General features: G+C 51.8%; 1 protein-coding gene and 1 pseudogene across 1 annotated transcript; one reads left to right on the top strand and one right to left on the bottom strand.

Moving 5' to 3' along the window:
* The first annotated feature begins 475 nt into the window (after positions 1-475).
* On the top strand, positions 476-12555 carry LOC105496200 (BPI fold containing family B member 6). The gene is made up of 15 exons (XM_011766385.2): positions 476-628; positions 1486-1585; positions 2691-2795; positions 3265-3414; positions 3583-3646; positions 4114-4174; positions 4934-5025; positions 5870-6046; positions 7094-7147; positions 7534-7707; positions 8438-8505; positions 10311-10356; positions 11162-11225; positions 11636-11712; positions 12361-12555. Exons 1-15 carry the CDS (start codon positions 532-534, stop codon positions 12391-12393), a joined length of 1362 nt encoding a protein of 453 aa, XP_011764687.2. The 5' UTR covers positions 476-531; the 3' UTR covers positions 12394-12555.
* Positions 12556-13359: 804 nt separating this feature from the next.
* On the bottom strand, positions 13360-14105 carry LOC105496520 (pseudouridine-5'-phosphatase pseudogene; annotated as a pseudogene).
* Between the last annotated feature and the right edge of the window lie 4446 nt (positions 14106-18551).

Below are 18551 nucleotides of genomic sequence, written 5' to 3'. Positions count from 1 at the left end.
CGATGTCTCAAGGGGCCTTTCAGAGCTCAGAGTTGAGCTTTCTGAGTTCCACATGGAAGTGAGCTGAGCTGGAAGAGGTCGGGGTGGGGCACTGGCTGTAGGATCAGGGTGGGAACACAGGACTCCCCACTCCCACAACATAGTGTGGGGCTCAGGGAAGGTCTGGAATTCTCTCTGTGGCTCCAGCATTGAGCTGCCCTTGAACCCATGAAAAACTGCAGTTGAACCTTCCTCTAACCCCATCTTGCAGGCTGGTCAGAACACATCATGCCCATGGGGAAACTGAGGCTTACAGAGGGAAATGAGCTACCTGGGCGTGGCTCCAGAGGCCCTCTGTTTAATCTGGGGGTTCCTCAATCCCTTGGGAGAGGGCAGTGCTTATGTTTGCTGAACTGGCTGGAGTCCAAAGCCTCTTGGACCCCAGAAACATCCAGGGGGCTCAATCTGCTCAGAGACAGGAGGTCCCCTAGGGAGCCAGGGTCTGGTCTGGTGGGCTGCACCCAATTCAGGCCCCTCGGCACAGGTGGCGCCATGCTGCGGATCCTGTGCCTGGCACTCTGCGGCCTGCTGACCCACGCGCGAGCTGACCCTGGGGCACTGCTGCGGTTGGGCATGGACATCATGAACCGCGGTGAGATTGTGGGCCCGGGCGTGCGGCTGGGAGGCGGTGCTTGGGGTAGATGGTAGGTAGTCGCTGCTCATGGTTGCACATCCTGGGGCATCCTGTGAGCTCAAAGTAAACTTATAAGCAAGAGTTATTATTATTTTCCCACTTTACAGAGGGGAGAAACCAAGGACCAGAGAAAATGGGATGATTTTCCCATGCTCCCTCTGCAAGTTAGAGGCAGAGCTGGAAATCCTGCTCCCTTGGAGTCTCTCCTTGGCCCTGATGGCAGGGGTGTTTAGCCACAAGTGGGCTGTGGGAGTGACAGACAAGGGTCAAATCCCAGCAACAACTTGCTGTGTGACCTAGGCCTGGGAGTGGCTGGTCCACAGGACAAAATCAATACCCTAGGGTTCAAGAGGTTCACTTCATGCCCCCTGCAAACTGCTCCAGCTTCTCTGTCATGTCTGTCCTCACCCTCCAGCCATGCTGAATCTGTCCTCTTCCTCCCACTGTGCCATCTTCTTTCCCAACCACCTTTGCACTTTGCTGCGCCCTCTGCCCAGACTGATACCTTTTATCCCTTTGCTTCCTGCCGAAGATTACTATTCCCCCTTCAAGGACCAACTGATCTGTCGCTTCCTCCTGGAAGCCTTCCCCAGCTCTTCTCTTCCTGCCTAAATGCTCGTGTGGCTCCTACAGCTTGTTACTGTCGTTCCTGGTGACTCCATCTTCCCCCATTAGGCTGGGGCACGGTGGGACTCATCTCTGGGTCTCTGCCATCGTCCAGCCCAGGGTGGGGCACAATGACTGTGAGTGGCCTGGGATGCCTGAGAGACTGGCCCAGGGATAATCTCTCCAACTAAGTGTCTCCACTCCAGAGGTCCAGAGCGCCATGGATGAGAGTCATATCCTGGAGAAGATGGCAGCTGAGGCAGGCAAGAAACAGCCAGGGATGAAGCCTATCAAGGGCATCACCAAGTAAGTTGGGGGTGAGGGGAGCTGGAGGGTGGTGGTTAGGGCAGAGGGTGGTGGGGAATGCTGTGCCCAAGATCTCAGGAGGCCAGGTGAGGGAGCTGGTGAGGGACGTGGGGTCTCTTCCCTGCCTTGTGCTGTCTTGCTGTGTGGCCTTGGGTAGGTCGCTGCTCCTGCCTGTGCCTGGACCTCCTCAGCCATTCACTGGGGAAAATTTCTGCCCTGTAGTGAGCAGGGTAATTTTGAGGAGGAAATGAGTTGGAAAGTCAAATTTCAACTCTGCATGCAACATGAGCTCACTGAATGTACATGAAATTAAATGAAAACGTCCTCAAATGGTAGAGCTGGAAAGGTGTCAACAATCATCTAATGACAAGAGGAAATTGGTTCCTCTGCCAGTGCCATGAGGGATTGATCAGTAGGGGCTGCCTGAAACGATGCACTTGGGAGGGCTCTGAGGCACTATCTGCACTCAGCAGGAACTAGGACTGTGATCAACCAGCAATGTCTGCCAAGAGCTCAGAATGGGCAAGTTGGGGTATGTGTGCTACATATTTTGTTACCCTGGATCTCAACTGGTGGTTCTCAACCAGGGGTGATTTTGCCTCCAATAGGACATTTGACAATGTCCAGAGACATTTTTGGTTGTCACAAGTTGTGGGGACTGGGGGAATGCTACTGGCATTTAGTGTGCTGAGGTCAGAGATGCTATTAGACATCCAATAATGAACAAATCAGCCTCATGACAAAGAATTATCCTGCCCAAAACATGGATAGTGCCACTTTTGAGAAACCCTGATCTAAGCAAACCTCCCATTTTGTTGATGGGGAAATTGAGGCCCACATAAGGAAATGACACAGCCCAAGGTCACACAGAGTCAGCCATGTGTCCCACCTCCCATATAATGAGTACTTTCTATATACAAATTGACTCATGTCCAGCCTTTTGTTTGCATTTCATAATGGCCCCATGAGGCAGGCTTACCCCCGTGACATGGGATGGGGGGCTGGGGTTATGGAAAGACCTCCCAGTAAAGTGATGGAGAAGTGGGTGGAGGTCCTGGGTCTTGCCTGCTCAGATCTTACTGGTGTGGCTGCCCGTCCCTCCCAGTTTGAAGGTGAAGGATGTCCAGCTGCCCGTCATCACACTGAACTTTGTACCTGGAGTGGGCATCTTCCAATGTGTGTCCACAGGCATGACCATCACTGGCAAGAGGTGAGTGTGGCAGGGGAGGGACAGTGGGGAGAACAGCCTTCCTGTCTCATCCTTATATGCGCATTTATTGAGTGCCTACTGTGTACCATCTGAGTGTTGTAATCTGGGATGATGTAGACTTGGTCCCTACCTTTGTCAGGAACCAAACCTAAGCACAATCACAGACTGAGTGACTGGTCTAGGGCAGAAGAAGCATTGAGCAGTGGTGGGGGATGGTCAGAAAAGGTTTTGGGGAGGCAATGACCCCAAAGCAGAATTTAAAGGATGTGTAGGGGTTCACCGAAACAAGCAGGGAGGGAGAAAAGCTGGTTGTGTAACCTGGGGCAGGTCCCAGCCCCTTTTCTGTCTTGTAGGAGTGGTCTCCTACCCTTTCCCCCTCTCAGCTGCTGAGATTGTGAGCAAAGAGAAGGCAGGGAGAGTGGACACCATGGCAGAGATGCCCATGGTGCCTGCCTGCTCTGTCCTCCAGCTTCATGGGAGGGAACATGGAGATCATTGTGGCCCTGAACATCACAGCCACCAACCAGCTTCTGCGGGATGAGGAGACTGGCCTCCCTGTGTTCAAGAGTGAGGGCTGTGAGGTCATCCTGGTCAGCGTGAAGACCAACCTGCCTAGCAAGTGAGGGGCTCTGTGGCTGGGGAGGAAGGCTGGTCCATATTGCTATACCCCCCAGTATATGACTTCCTGAGCCATGGAGCCTCCTTAACCATGCCCCTTCATATCCTGTGCCTAAACTCCTGCCCTGGTGCACCTGCTCACCTATCCTTGTTGCCTGTGTCCATCTAGCATGCTGCCCAAGGTGGTCAACAAGTTCCTGGACAGCACACTGCACAAGGTCCTCCCTGGGCTGGTGAGTGGCCCAGAGAAAGCCACCACCCCTCGTTGCTGGGACTGCCTAGGCAAGGGCTGGCAAATGCATTTCATGTTTGGTGCTGACCTTGATTGGCTGATAGTGGCTGGGAAGTGTTCTGAGACTGTGGCTGGCTCAGTGGAAGAAAGTGCCACAATCATCTAGTGATGTCTGCCATGAACAGGGGAGGAGAAAATGACAGCCTGCATGCACAGCTTGCCAACCCTGCTTTGATGTCCAGTCCCAGGGAAAGAGTCCCTGCTAATTTTTGCAGACTTTGATTTGGTCAACAGATCTGCACTCTAGTCCGGGGTCTGCCATTGACTTTCTGTGGGACTTGGGACCTCAGTTTTCTCACCAGTTCCTATCCCACCAGGGCTCTTGGGATGCCCCATGGAGTACCATTCAGCTGTGTGGAGGCTCTCCATGCAGGGACCCTCTCAGCCCAGTGCCTTCTCTGCTTCCAGATGTGTCCTGCCATCGATGCGGTCCTGGTGTATGTGAACAGGAAGTGGACCAACCTCAGTGGTGAGTGTAGCCCTGCTCACACCTTGCCCCTACCTGGGGACATCAGGATAGATGGCTTTTATGTCCCATTCCCCATCCGAGTGCCTGCTTCCAGCCCAGCCTTGGGACTAGAGGAGGCTTGAGGTCATGATGTTCAACCCCCCACTGTCCCAATGGGAAGCCTGAAGTCCTCAGGGAATCTGGGTTCCTTTTCTCTCATCTCCCTATCCAATATTGCATCCCAAGCCCCACAAGACTCCAGAGACAGCAGCCCTTCTCTGCTCATCCACAAGCCTCATGCCTATATAGTAATCCCGCTGGTGGTAATGCCTGAATCACCTTTGCTGAGGGGATATACTGCCTCCATCATTTTGGGGTCCCAATGTGGGAGAGAGGAAACCTCCGTGACTGGGACTGAAGAAAACTCATTCATGTCCCCAGCACTGTGGACTGGGAAAAGTCACTTCACTCTTCTCAGCCTCAGTTTGCTCAGCTGTGAAATAGAGCTGATAATCCTGACCATGCCAGTCTGTTGCAAGGTCCAAGCAGTGACGGCCCTTGGTGAACTCTCAAGCTCTGTGCTGGCTGAGTGATGTGATTTTCCAGGCCAGGCACCATGGCCTCCATTCTACAGATGAAGTTACAGAGGCCCAGAGGTGCTAAGCAATTTGCCTTGAGTCACATGGAGGGACAGGCGTAGGTAGCCGCTGGCTGGTGCCAGCTTCTCTGGGCTGTTCCTGGGGTTGGTGCCTCTTTTAGTGGAACCTCCTTTTCACACAGACCCCATGCCCGTGGGCCAGATGGGCACCATCAAATATGTCCTGACATCCACACCGGCCATCACAGCCAGCTACATCCAACTGGACTTCAGTGTAAGCGACAGGGGCCACCTGGGGGCTGGGGTCTCAGGCTCACTGGTCTGGGTAGTGGGTGCTGCTTCTGCCAGGACAGGTGGCTGGACTAGGGTTGTGGAGGGAGGGAGGCCCCTCAAGCCCTGGAGGTCAATGCCATGAGTGTGTTTGTGGGCCCTGGGCCTCTTCCTCTTTCTGCTCTAAATGTGAACCTTCAGTGCCCCAGCTGGCTTCTGAGGCTGCTGACTTCACACTCATGTTGCCCGCTAGGCTGTTTGCTTCTCCTAGTGAGTGGCTCACCCAGTTGTACCCTGCCATTGTACAGATGGGAACACTGAGGCCTAGCGGGAGGGTAGGACTGGGCTAGGGTTCTGCAGCGAGTTGGTGTCAGAATTGGGCCCTCACCCAGATCTCCAGAGCTCCAGGTGAAGGGGTGAGATGCATCTTCCAGGAATGCGAAGTAAAATGCTAAGACATCACCTCCCTGTGAAGTCTTCCTCCAGCAGGGTTCTTACATGCTCCGTGTCCATTTCCGCCTGCCTCTTTCTTTTGAGAACAAGGCAGAAATCATGTTCTGAATAAATGAAGGCCCCAACCACTCAGAGCAACTGAGGCTACCAAAGCAGTGCTAGGAGAAAGTGCCAGTGGTTTAGTGACCGACTCCCTTATCCTCCCAGGCCTCAGTCTACCCACCTGTACACTGGGAGGGTTGGCCCACTGTAGCCCGTTGTGGTTCTATTAAAAACATTTATTGATTTGCTGACTTTGGGTTTGGCTGGAGCCCCATTTGCTCAGAGGACTGAGACACTCCTGGCCACCGTCCCTCTTGGCCAAGGCTGAGTGTCTCTCTCCCGCTGCCCCACAGCCTGTGGTGCAGCAGCAAAACGGCAAACCCATCAAGCTTGCTGATGCCGGGGAGGCCCTCGTGTTCCCCAAGGGTCATGCTGAAGGTTCGTCGCAGCTGCTGCTCCCAGACACCCTCCTTTCCACAGAGCTTGCCCTTCTGCAGAAGTCCTTTCATGTGAATGTCCAGGATACGATGGTGAGCTGTTCAGTTCCCCATCCCATCTGCCTCTGTCCATTACAATGCAGTCCCTGCCTAGTTTTTCTATTATGAAAATTATCCTGGCCTTGTGGGCAACACTAGGACTGGAAGATGCAGGACTGCTTTGAGTTTCTCTCAGCAGTTCATCTCACTACCCACCATCCCTCTGTCCATATAACTACCATCTACTCATCTGTACATCCATCTGTCCGTACAACCAACCGTTTATCAACCTGCATCTCTAATATCTTGGCCATCCATCCACCAGTATCAAAGTCTGATACTGTTGAATGAATGAATGTATGTACCTGCCTTTTACCACCCAGACACCACTACATCCACCCAACTTTACCTTATCCATCCTCCTACTCATCCACTCATTCAGCCATCCATCTATCCAACCATCCACCCACCTGTCCATTCTTTCCCCACTGATCTATCCATTCATCTTCCCAACCATCTGTTTACCATTCATCCATGTACCTTCTCATCCATCCTCCCACCCATCAGTCCATTCATCTATTTTCTCATCCATTTATCATTCTACTCCACCATCTTCCCATCCACCTATCCTCCTATCCACCATTCCTTTCATTCATCCACCACCCATCTTTCCATCCACACATCATCCATCCATGTATTCTTCCCTAGATTTCCACCTACCCATCCATCCATTCATCATCCTCCCACCCATTTACCCACTTATCTGTTTATCCATTTCCCCATTCATCTGTCTATTCATCTCCAAATAGATCTACCCATCCCCTTTACCCATCACATCTACCACTCTCCCATCTATCTTCCTGCATTTTCATTCAACAACATTTTCTCAGCATTTGACCTTGTGCTAAGAGTTATGAGCACTGAAATGTGTAAGTCATCACCTGGGCTACCCAGAAAGCACAATATTTAGTTAAACCCAGAGTGGTAAGTATTGTGATGAAGGGAGCCTCAAAGGGTACGCTTTATTACGTCAGTGGAGATGTTTGTTAGGATGGGCCAGGGAGGACTCCAGCAACCCTAACCTTGGCTTTTATTTTGTAGATTGGTGAGCTGCCCCCACAAACCACCGAGACACTGGCTGGCTTCATTCCTGAAGTGAGTGCCCCACCTCCCCATCACCACTGCACCCTGTCCTGCCCTATTGTCCTCCAGTCTGTCCTCCAGTGGGACTTGGGAGACAGCTTCTCACGCCACATGTTCCTTGTCCAACGTTGAAACATCTTTTCTTCTTCATAAAGTACTTTTTGAGTCCAACGTAGAAAACAGCTCTACTTTTGTGCATTGTACTTTCTATGTCCATTAGAGAATAGCCAGATTGTGTATTTTGTTTCTTTTATTTCCTGATAGACACATCCTGGCCTTTGCATGTTGTACTTCCTGTGTCCAAGGTAGAAATTACCCATGTCTTGAGGGAGCCCTTATTTCAACTGAAGCCACCAGTCTAAGGACTGGCCCTGAGTGAAGTGTTCTGGCTTCTGTAGGTGTCTGTAGCTTATCCCAAGTCAACGCCCTTGACAACCCAGATCAAGATAAAGAAGCCTCCCAAGGTCACAATGAAGACAGGCAAGAGCCTGCTACACTTCCACGGCACCCTGGAGATGTTCGCAGCTTGGCAGAGGGGCAAGGCTCCAATGTCCGTCTTTCTCCTAGAAGTGGTGAGGGAAATCGTTCCCTTCCCCGTTTATTCCCAACCGCTTGGATATTCAAGGCTGGAGATGGGATTTTTAGTTGATAGCCAAGTCATGGATCAGAGGGTTCTCAGTTAATTTTGATTATGTCTGATCCTTGACTCTGCCATTGAACCTTTGAATGGCTGGAAAGCCCAGCAAATGGAGGGTCAGTGGCTTAGTCCTTCCTTTCTCTTTCCTCCCTGCAACATTCTTCAGCAACTACAAAGGCAGTGAAGGGTGCGCTGAAGGGACTATGGGTGCCTAGGGAGATCCCAAATCCAATTTGGGGAAATCACAAAGGGCTTCCAAGAGGAGGTGATAGCTGAGCTATGTTTTGAAGGTTGAGTAGGAGCTTGCCAGAGAAGGGTTGGGGACAAAGAGTCTTACCAGGGAAACTGGGGACAGAGGACACCCCAGGCAGAGTTTCCAGCATGTGCAAAGACCCGGATCAATAGTATGATGTGTGCAGGGACCTACTGACGGTGCCAGGTATTTTGGGGGGTGCTGCCCTGGCTCAGGACAGGGAGGGATGAGAAGCCTGGGCTGGGGCTATGGGGAGATGGCTGGGTTCAGTTCCTGAGGACGGACAGAGAGAAGATCCCCTGCTTTGTCTTGGCAGTTGTGGTGGTGCTGGGAGGGTGATCATCTCTGGCTTTGCCAGCCCTGATGGTGGGGAACACACTGCCTTTTCCCTGCTTCCTCCCCACCATGTCAGCACTTCAATCTGAAAGTCCAGTACTCAGTGCGTGAGAACCGGCTGCAGATGGCCACCTCTTTGGACAGGTAGGACCCTGCTGCCCCATGCTGGCATCCCTGTTACCTTCACATTTGGCCTTCTGCTCCAGCACACCCCACACTACCGGGCTGATCCACCCAGCACACCCCCAACTACGAGGCTGCTCTAGTTACTCTTCCTGCTCTAGAACCCTCAATGGCTCCCCATTGTCTGCATAATCTTTTCCCAAATCTTAGCCTGGTACTCAAGGCCCTTCTCAAGTTCTTTCACCTCTACCCTCACTCTTCCCCTAGGCTCTTTTACAGTGAATCTGGTCATCACGCCCCCTTTTCCATTAGTAAGCCTTTACCCATGCCATTCCAATGTCACCTGAGAGTCAGGGTCCAGCTCAAATGCCACCTCCTCCACAAAGCCTTTCCTTATACTAATAGCAGCTAACATTTATTTACGGAGCTCTCTCTACATGTGAGGCACTGGCTGCATACATTATATTCATTATCCTATTTTATTCTTATGCTTTGGGAGGAGGGTACTACAAACATCTTAGCTTAACATTCAGTCCCTATTAATTCTTGTACTTGCCTTAATAATGAAGCACCTCAGGATTCATTCTGTCGGGATTCCTTCAGTTGCAAGAGAGAGAATTCCAACTTTAACTGGCTTAAACCCCAAAGGGAATCCCTTGCTCATATAATTGAAAACTTTAGGGGTAGTTCTTTCTTTTTTCTTTTTTTCTTTTGAGATGGAGTCTCGCTGTGTCGTCCAGGCTGGAGTGCAGTGGTGCAATCTCAGCTCACTGCAAGCTCCACCTCCCGGTTCACGCCATTCTCCTGCCTCAGCCTCCAGAGTTGCTGGGACTACAAGCGTCTACCACCACGCCTGGCTAATTTTTTGTATTTTTAGTAGAGACAGGGTTTCACCATGTTAGCCAGGATGGTCTCGATCTCTTGACCTCATGATCCGCCTGCCTTGGCCTCCCAAAGTGCTGGGATGATAGGCGTGAGCCACCACACCTGGCCTAACTTTAGGGGTAGGTCTGCCTTCAGGTGTGGTTGGATCCAGGCACACAAACAAACTCCTTGAGAATCTATCTCCCTCTTCCTCTTGACTTTGCTACCCACTTTGTTGGAAATTCTCAGGCACTTCTCCCCTCAGGGTGGCAGAGTGACCCTGGCAAGCGAAGCCTCTTGTCCAGTGGTTCTGACAAAATTACCAAGGCTTGGATGTAGTTTGGGTCACATGACCAACTCTAAGCCAGTCACTTGACTGAGAGATGGAATATGCTCTGATTGGCCAGGCCTGGGTCATAGACTCACCCAAGGGACTTTGGGTTCAGTCCGTCTGAATGACTTGGAATCAGAGTGGAAAATGGAGGATGTGTTACTGGAATACAGAACAGAAGGACAGAGCCACCAGATGGTCATCACATGGCCTGTTCTGGTGCCAACATATGTTAGTGCCTCCTGGAGATTGTGCAGGGGAGGGGGTCGGGGGAAGGGCTCCTGCTCTGTGTCCTGCAGGGACCTGAGACTGCCCAGTTGGGCTGTAAACCTCTGCATAGCTGGCCTTGGGCAGGAGCAATAGACACAAATGGGGGTCCCAGAGGGAAGAGTCACAACCAGTCTACCGGTTTGAGCTTTGAGAAATCATGTGCTGTAATGAAAGGTGGTGAGTGTCCCATCACAGGCAGCAGGCAAGCAGACTCAGGAGCACCTGGTCTGAAGACTGTAGAGGGAACTCCTGCATCAGGGAGGCATTGGGGTGCTTGGGACCCCCTTCTCCAGGGCCAGGGCCACTGGCTCTGACGGTTCTTTCCCCTCCCCACCTGGCTTGCTTCCCCACTCCCCCACAGATTACTGAGCTTGTCCCGGAAGTCCTCATCGATTGGCAACTTCAATGTAAGTGTCCCAAGTGCTCTTGCCTGGTCCAGCGTGAGGACAAGACTGGGCCTATTCTCCCTTGGAACTGCAGGGCCGAGGCCCTGAAATGGAGGCAGATGAACAGAGCAAGGCCACTGTGAGGCCTGGCGCACCTGACTTGCCATGTGAGCTCAGAAAAGTCCCTTAGCCTCTCTGAATCCCTGTTTCCTTTTCTGGATAGAATCTGGACATCTCCCTGGATTGGTTTTAAAAACATTGTCATGAATAGTGGCAGCCTGGGTTGGCCTTGGTTGGCCAAGCTGTTATTTTTATTAGTCTCTGTAGCCTCAGGGCCCAACACAGAACCTGACGCCAGTAGGTGCCAACACCGCCATCACTTACTTTGCAATCGTATGCTTTATCCAACCTCTTTTAATCCTCATGGAAACCCTCACCTGGGAGCAGGTGTGATTACAGTTCACTTTCAAAGATGGGGAAACTCAGCTATAGAGAGGTGGTAAGTGAGTGACTCATCAAAGCTACTGAGTTTCTATAGGATCAGGAGTGGGGTCCACAAAGCCACCTCTTGTATCCTGAGTTTTCCTGTTCCTGCACCATGGGCCAAAGCCCCACATGTCATAGGTACTAAGCAGAGGTGATGGGCATGGGTCTACCCAAACAGAGCCAAGGCCAGGCCCAGTTTTGATGCCAGCTGGACAAACCATTTGGTGTCTAATATTCACTTCCGTGGTCCCCAGGCCTAGCCAGAGAGGACCGAAAAGATCTGTTGAATGCTACTGGACTGAATGGAATGTGGATATTTTCTCTTTCTTCCTCTCTCCAGGAGAAGGAATTAACTGGCTTCATCACCGACTATCTCGAAGAAGCCTACATCCCAGTTGTCAATGGTGAGGGCTCCAAAAGGCTTTGGACCATGGTGCCAAGAAGCACTTTAAGCAAGAAGGGATGCCACCTGGGTGGTCTCAAAGCCCTATCACTGGCTCCAGATGGGGGAAGCTAAAAGGGGGTAGAAGATAATTGCTGAATCTTTGAAGTGAATATAGTCTTAATGTCACCTGTCTGAAGACAAATGTCTCTCCCACAATTTGGGCTCTGACGCGGCCCCGTATCATAACCCTACATCTTGACCTGGGATGTAAATACATGGCAAATCAGGCTTATTAGCTCTTTGCCTGTACAGCTGGCAGGCATCATGAATCAATCACTGCACTATTTCCCACTATCCCTACCCCAGGCTGCCACTCTTTAATCAACTGCACAGCAGTCAGACTGATATGACTCTTACTCTATTTCTCAGATGTGCTCCAAGTGGGGCTCCCGCTCCCGGACTTTCTGGCCATGAATTACAACCTGGCTGAGCTGGATGTAGTGGAGGTGAGAGGAGGGGCTGGGGAAGGTCATGTCAATCAACACTGTCAGCCAATGAGTGATGAGCAAGAGGCTACCTCTCTCAAACTGGAAGGGGTAGAGCCTGGGAGGGCAGGTGGCCATCAGTATAATCCTGCCCTTTAAAACCTAGAACCCTCCTTGACCAAGGATTCCATAGAAGGATACTTGGACTCTGCTGCTTTCTTGTTCTGCCATCTTGGGCCAATTACTTCACCTCTCTCTGTGTCTCCATTTTCCGGTGCTTAAAATGGAGATGATAATACAGATATTGTCCTCATAGAGCTGTTATTATGCTTCATTGAGATAATTTACCTAAAGGCACATAGTAAGTACTCAATAAATATTAGCTTTGCATTGCATGCCAGCCTTTGAGCTTGGAGTGGTAAATGTACATTTTTCTTATTTGATCTCTCTGCTCTGGGAGGTGGGGGTGCTTGTCCTCACTTAACAGTTGAGAAAATTGAGAGTAAGAGAGGTGAAGAGACCTCCCCAGGGTCACAAGGGAAGTCTACTTCAACCTTTGCTTAAACGCCACACTGGTTTCCATGTCCTGGCAAGAGGCCCAGTTCCATTCCATCCCTGGGCCTAGGTGGTCCCTGGTCATTGCTCGCCTACCCCTTTGCCTTTTGTCAGAATGCCCTGATGCTGGACTTGAAGCTTGGCTGACCATGGCAGGACTTCCCTGCCAGCTGCCTGCTTACCACCAACCGCCTGCACCCCATGGAGGAGCCCCCCTGATTGGAGCCAGGTGGGCCTGGCGCCCTACCACTTGTGGCTGCTTCCTTTGACAAGGAGGAATGGATCAGGTCCGGGCTGGAGCCTTGCCAATAAACAGGAGAAAGGCTCTTACAAATATCTGGTGCTTCGATCTCTTTATTTTTTTAAGTGACAAATCTGTGTGTGGCTATTCTTTCCCTTTGGTGGGCTTTGGGGTCTAAGACCAGCTTGGGATCTGGAGGGCAGCTGGTCACAGCTTGGGGGAGTTCTTGAGCACATACTGAGTACTGTTCAATGCCATGCCCAGGGCTTTACTTACACCATCTCATTTAATCTACACAATAACTCTATGGGTGGAGGGCAAGTGTCATCCCCACCTTACAGATGAGGAAATTGAGGCACAGAGAGGCCAACTCCCTTGTCCAAGGTCTTACAGTTTAGCAAGTGGCAAAGCTCTTCCTACCTTAGCTATGTGCAAAATCTTGGCAGCTTAAAGATGGCTCTATTCACTTGGAACCTGTTACCCCAGAAGCCTTCCCTGTGTCACCTTCTTTAATCCTCACAGCAGTTGACGGGGGTGGGAACTGTCCCCATTGCACTGATGAGATTGAGGCTCAGAGAGGTGGAATGACTGGCTTAGGCCACCTGGCAAGTCAGGAGGCAGAGCTGGGATTGGAATTCAGGCTGTGAAGCCAGCTTGCCTGGGTTCAAATCCTGCCTCTGCCTCCTCTTTGCTGCGTGTCCTGGGCAAGTCACATCACCAATCTGAGCCTTCGTTTCCTCACCTGTAAAATGAGAACGATGACAGTACCAACCTCAGACCAACCTCAGCAGAGTTGTGAGGATCACATGAGTGAAATCATAAAAGGTGCTTAGCACAGTCCTGGCACACAGTAAGTGCTCAACAGATGTTAGTCACGGGTGGGTTTTTGAGTCAGAGAGCTGTGCACAAGTGTTTCTGTGTTGGCGTGTGGGCAGGTAACCATGTGGCCCTGAACCAGTGCACGTATCAGTGTATGAATGGCCTGTGGATGAGGTGACCTGGCGGGAGGGTCTGTGGAGAGGCAGGGCCAAGAGTGGAGGTTTGTGTGCATCTTCAAAGACAAGGCACTCCTCCACAGGAGGAGGTGGAGAGAACCTCCTGGCACAAGCCAGGAATATGGCAGGGTCGGGCTTGCAGCTCTTCACTTCGAGTCGTCTCCCAGCACGATGTGATGGAACAGGCTGAAGAGTTCCTTGTGCCTGCTTGTCTTCACCTCGAAGGATGCGGACTCTGAGTTGGTGGCCAAGGCGAAGGGGATATTGTGTTTCCGCAGGTGGAGGATGAGTTTCTCAGCCCCTGGCATGAGCGCCACGGTGGGGAACACGTCCCTCGGCCTGGCTTGCTTTTCTTCCAGCAGCTCCTCCTTGGACACCAGGAGCCGCAGGACGTCCACGACCACCTGTGCCACCTCCAACGCCTTCTTACCCATAACCAGGGACTTCACATCCCAGGTGTATTCCTTTTCATGGCAATCACATATGTCTTGAAACACCACTGAACGGAGTCGTTCAGTATCCAGAAGCAGGCCGTCCACGTCGAAGAGGAGGTGGGCAGCAGGCCACAGGGGTACAGCCATGACATCTCTGCCTTGGGTCGCGTCCAGGCAACCAGGAGTTGTGCGCGCACCCACCAGCCCCGCGCATGCGCACTGCGAGTTCCCGCAAAGGACTTCTAAGCCCGCAAATCAGTGTCACTTGCTAGAATGTCTTTTTAAAAAATCTAGGCTGGGCGCGGTGGCTCAAGCCTGTAATCCCAGCATTTTGGGAGGCTGAGGCGGGCAGATCAGGAGGTCAGGAAATCGAGACCATCCTGGCCAACACCGTGAAACCCCGTCTCTACTAAAAATCCAAAAATTAGCCGGGCTTGGTGGTGCGCGCATGTAATCCCAGCTACTCAGGAGGCTGAGACAGGAGAATCACTTGAACCCGGGAGGCGGAGGCTGCAGTGAGCCAAGATCACGCCACTGCACTCCAGCCTGGGTGACAGAGCAAGACTCCGTCTCAAAAAAAAACGTATAACTTCAGGGAAAAAATGTATCATGGGCCTCCTATGATCAGCTGGTGCCCTGGCCTTGGAAATTATGGGGATGGTGGCTACGTGTGTCCATATGTCTGCTGGGGTGTGTGTGTGTGTGTGTGTGTGTGTGTGTGTGTGTGTGTGTGAGAATGTCTGTCTTCCTGGGGTGAGGCTCTGGATGTGGAAGATTGGGGGCGTCTTTGTGAGTGGGTCTGTGTCTGGGCACATACATGTGTCTGTGGGTGGTGTGGTGTAGCCAGAGGCCTGATTAGGTCAGTGCTAACCTAGCCATGGGGCCCTGGCAGGTACACCCTGTCCCAGCCTGGGCCAGGCCCATGCCACAGAGGAGGGAGGGCCCCTCTTGCCTCGTCCCAGATGCCAGGGCAGTCCCCTTGTCCCTCACCCTGAGCTCTAATCCTGTTACTCATCATCTCCCCAGCTCTGGGACAATGGCAGCCTTAAGGGAGGCCTGGCAGGTGCAGATGCCGGGTAATCCATGGGCTGCTGATGCTTGGCCCTGGGCATGCCAGAGACACCCCTCCACCCCCAACCCCACTTTTGGATGTTCCCACAGCATACATATGGCTCCCTAAAGTCTTGCTGCCACCCTCTCCAGGCTCAGTGTGCTGATGGGGAAGCCAGGGCACAAGCTGTTAGGGTTTGAAGACCCGGCTTCTTGCCAGGCCTTCGGTACTGTGTGGCCTTAAACAAGCCACAGCTCCTCTCTGAATCTCAGTTTATTGATCTTTACAGTGAGGAAGGAGTTAGATGCTCTGACCTCTAATCTGACGTCAACAGTCTTTGAGTGGTCAGTTCCTCCAGATTCACCCCGAGCAGAAAATGTGGGCTGGATCAGCAAGGGAGCCCTACTCCATGACCCCACTCCCTGGGGAGGCAGTGATAAGCAGTGTGCTGGGCACTGCTCCCCTCCCAGACTCCTCCAACCCCAGATAAGGAAGTGGAGGCCCAGAGAGATGAAATGACTTGCCCAAGGACTCGTGGCACACGTGGAGCTGGGCTTGAACCCTATCTTCCTGAGTCCAAGTCTCTTCCTCGCTCCTTCACACCACACTCAGCAGTGGAATGCAGTGTCCTTCTTTCAAGAAACTGAGGCTCAAGCCCACAGAGTGAGAAAAGGGCAGAGCCAGGTCTTCGGTCCTGGGCTCACAGCTATTGACCCCCAGGGACTTGCCAGACAGCATCACGCTAGGAAAATGAAGACCACACAACGTTCTCCGCACCTGTGTTCATGCCAGTCCCCACCTACCTTGCATTCTCCCTTCTCAGCCCACTCTCAGCTCGAGTAGCATGGGGAGGCCTCCCAGGGATCTCACCACCATCTGCACCCTTGGCCCCCCTCCCTTGATGCCCTAAAGTTCGTTTCTAGGATACCTGTCCTCACGGCCATACCAATTAGGTGAGGGTGGCCACCTTTAATATGAGCCCATCTTGCAGATGGGAGAACTGTGGCTCTGTGAGTTAAGTCACTCAATTGTGAGTGACAGAGCCAGAATTTGGACCCAGAAATTTTGACTCCAGAACCTTCACTCTAGGAACTAGTGCCCCAGGGTATTTCTCCTCATCCAGTCCCTCCCCTGCTTAATCCCTTCCCTGGCTCCCCATCACCCTCACCAGGGATCTCAAAAGCACTGCACATCGCATTGCCTTGGGGGCTTGTTAAACATCCCCCTAGGTGCTTGTCAGTGGAGTCAGGGTTGCCAAAGGTGAGGCCAAGAGATATGCATTTTAATGAATCCCTTCCTGTGGGAAGGCCCAATCCCTGACCCAGCTTTGGTGCATGAGGGGATATAGGGATGCCTGGGGAGCTTATGGGGGCGTCAGAGTCCCCTGTGGTGTGGGGATCAGGAAGGAGGAGAAGAAATGAGGCAGGCTAGAAACTAGGTAGCATTTTCCTCTCTTCCAGGAGGCTCGGCTGGGCAGTGATTAAGACAATGGGTGTTAGACGGGCTGGCTGGACTACTGTGTGACATCCAGCAAGCTGCTTACCCTTGCCAAGCCTTGGCTCTTTGAGTGTAAGAAGAGGAAATAATAACAGCACTGACCTCACTGGGTCTTTGTGATGACTAGATGTGCTCACATACAGCAGGTGCCTTATGCACGGTATGTGCTCAATAAATGCTAGTGTTAGCATTTATTTCCTCTTCCTTCAAACAAATGCCTTAAAAACATTGGGGATGCCCAGCACAGATGAGGCTGTGGAGTAGCAGCAGTGACCATGTGCAATGGCATAATGCTTGGGGGAACCATAGCCATAGAGAGTATGTCTAAACATGCACATGCATGCTGTGCTCCGGCAATTCCGCTCCTTGTTATTTACCCAAAATAAATGAAGAATAAAAACATATGCCCAAGCTGAGTGTGGTGGCTCACGCCTGTATTCCCAGCACTTTGGGAGGCTGAGGTGGGAGGATCACTTGAGGTCAGGAGTTCAAGACCAGCCTGGCCAACATAGCGAAACTCTGCCTCTATGAAAAATACAAAAAGTAGCTGGGTGTGGCGGCGTGTGCCTGTAGTCCCAGCTACTCGGGAGGCTGAGGCAGGACAATCGCTTGAGCCCAGGAGGAGGAGGTTGCAGTGAGCTGAGATCACACCACTGCACTCCAGCCTGGGTGACAGAGCAAGACACTGTCTCAAAAAAGAAAAAAAAAGTCCACCAACAAGAGTGTTCATAGCAGCTTCATTCATAATAGCCAACACCTGGAAAGCCCAGGCGCCTCTGGACATGAGAATGGATAAACACACTGTGGGGATTCACACAGTGGAGTAGCACACAGCAAAGAAGACCCAGTCACTGCCTCACACAATGGGAGCGAGAAAGCCGTGCACGTACAGCACACTGCAATTGCACTTAGTGACCCCCAGGAACATGCTGGACTCAGCACTGGGTTAGCAGTCAGGACAGTGGTCACCCCCAGGTGGGCAGTGACCTGGAGGGGACACAAAGAGGGCTTTGAGAGGGCTCCATTTGTAAAAATTCATCACACTGTATACTTGTGATCTGTGCCCCTTTTTGTGTACATGTTTTAGATTTTAGTAAAAAGTTTATTTTTTTAAAAAGTGTGGTGTGGTTGAGTAACCTGGCCCAGGGCCTAAAGTCATCAGCATGAACATTGTAGGGTGAGGGCTTTAGAGATGATTGAGGTAAACAAGGCAAATGTCGTCCTTCTTCTCCATCTCAGCAGGCAGAGGTTCAGGGGCCCACGCAGAAGACAAACCCACAGACTCACAGAGCCACAGACACAGTGACAGCTTGGCATGTCACAGATTCTGAGAGAGGAAATCCCAGGGGAATGTGGGAGCTCAGAGGTGATACGTCATGCAGCTTGGGGCTCATGAAGGCTTCCTGGAGGAAGGGATGCCTGAGCTGGTGCCTTCAGAGGAATTGCCAACGAAAGCCAAAGTCAGTAAATCCATACAGTAGGTTCCAAGGCCTCATCACACATCGTTGGCCCCTTTTCTGTTACCCACCTCCAGTCACATGGCCCCACTGCTGTTCCTGGAACACCACCCTAGGCCTTTGTGTGGGGGTCCCTCTGGTCAGCAGGCTCTTTCCAGACAGCCATCTGACTCCTTCCCTCTTCTCCTTCGGGTCAAAAGTCACCCCTGATCCAATACGAGGCCTTCCTGACCGCCCTATTGAAAATGGCACCCACTCCCCACACTCCTGAGCCACTTCCCTGCTTTATTTTTGTCGTTAGCTTCTTACTTACCGTATTTTTTCTGAGATGGAGTCTCACTCTGTCGCCCAGGGTGGAGTGCAGTGAGGCAATCTTGGCTTGTTACAACCTCCGCCTCCAGGTTCAAGCGATTCTCCTGCCTCAGCCTCCCATGTAGGTGGGATTAAAAGTGTGCACCACTATGCCTACTTATATATATATACACACACACACACACACATATATACACGTGTGTGTGTGTATATATATATATATATTTTTTTTTTTTTTTTTTTTTTTTGAGATGGAGTCTTGCACTGTCACCCAGGCTGGAGTGCAGTGGTGCGATCTTGGCTCACTGCAAGCTCCAC

This window comes from Macaca nemestrina, chromosome 15 (genome assembly GCF_043159975.1).
Source record: "Macaca nemestrina isolate mMacNem1 chromosome 15, mMacNem.hap1, whole genome shotgun sequence".
In the NCBI taxonomy this organism is placed as follows: Eukaryota; Metazoa; Chordata; class Mammalia; order Primates; family Cercopithecidae; genus Macaca; species Macaca nemestrina.
This window is presented reverse-complemented; position numbering and strand designations above follow the sequence as displayed.

What these genes read in the sequence shown, in the direction of transcription:
- LOC105496200 (XM_011766385.2), top strand. Translation starts at nt 532, where the DNA reads ATGCTGCGGATCCTGTGCCTGGCACTCTGCGGCCTGCTGACCCACGCG. An exon ending in ATGACCATCACTGGCAAGAG is followed by an intron (nt 2,796 to 3,264) that starts GTGAGTGTGGCA and finishes TCTGTCCTCCAG; the next exon opens with CTTCATGGGAGGGAACATGG. An exon ending in TGGCTGGCTTCATTCCTGAA is followed by an intron (nt 7,148 to 7,533) that starts GTGAGTGCCCCA and finishes TGGCTTCTGTAG; the next exon opens with GTGTCTGTAGCTTATCCCAA.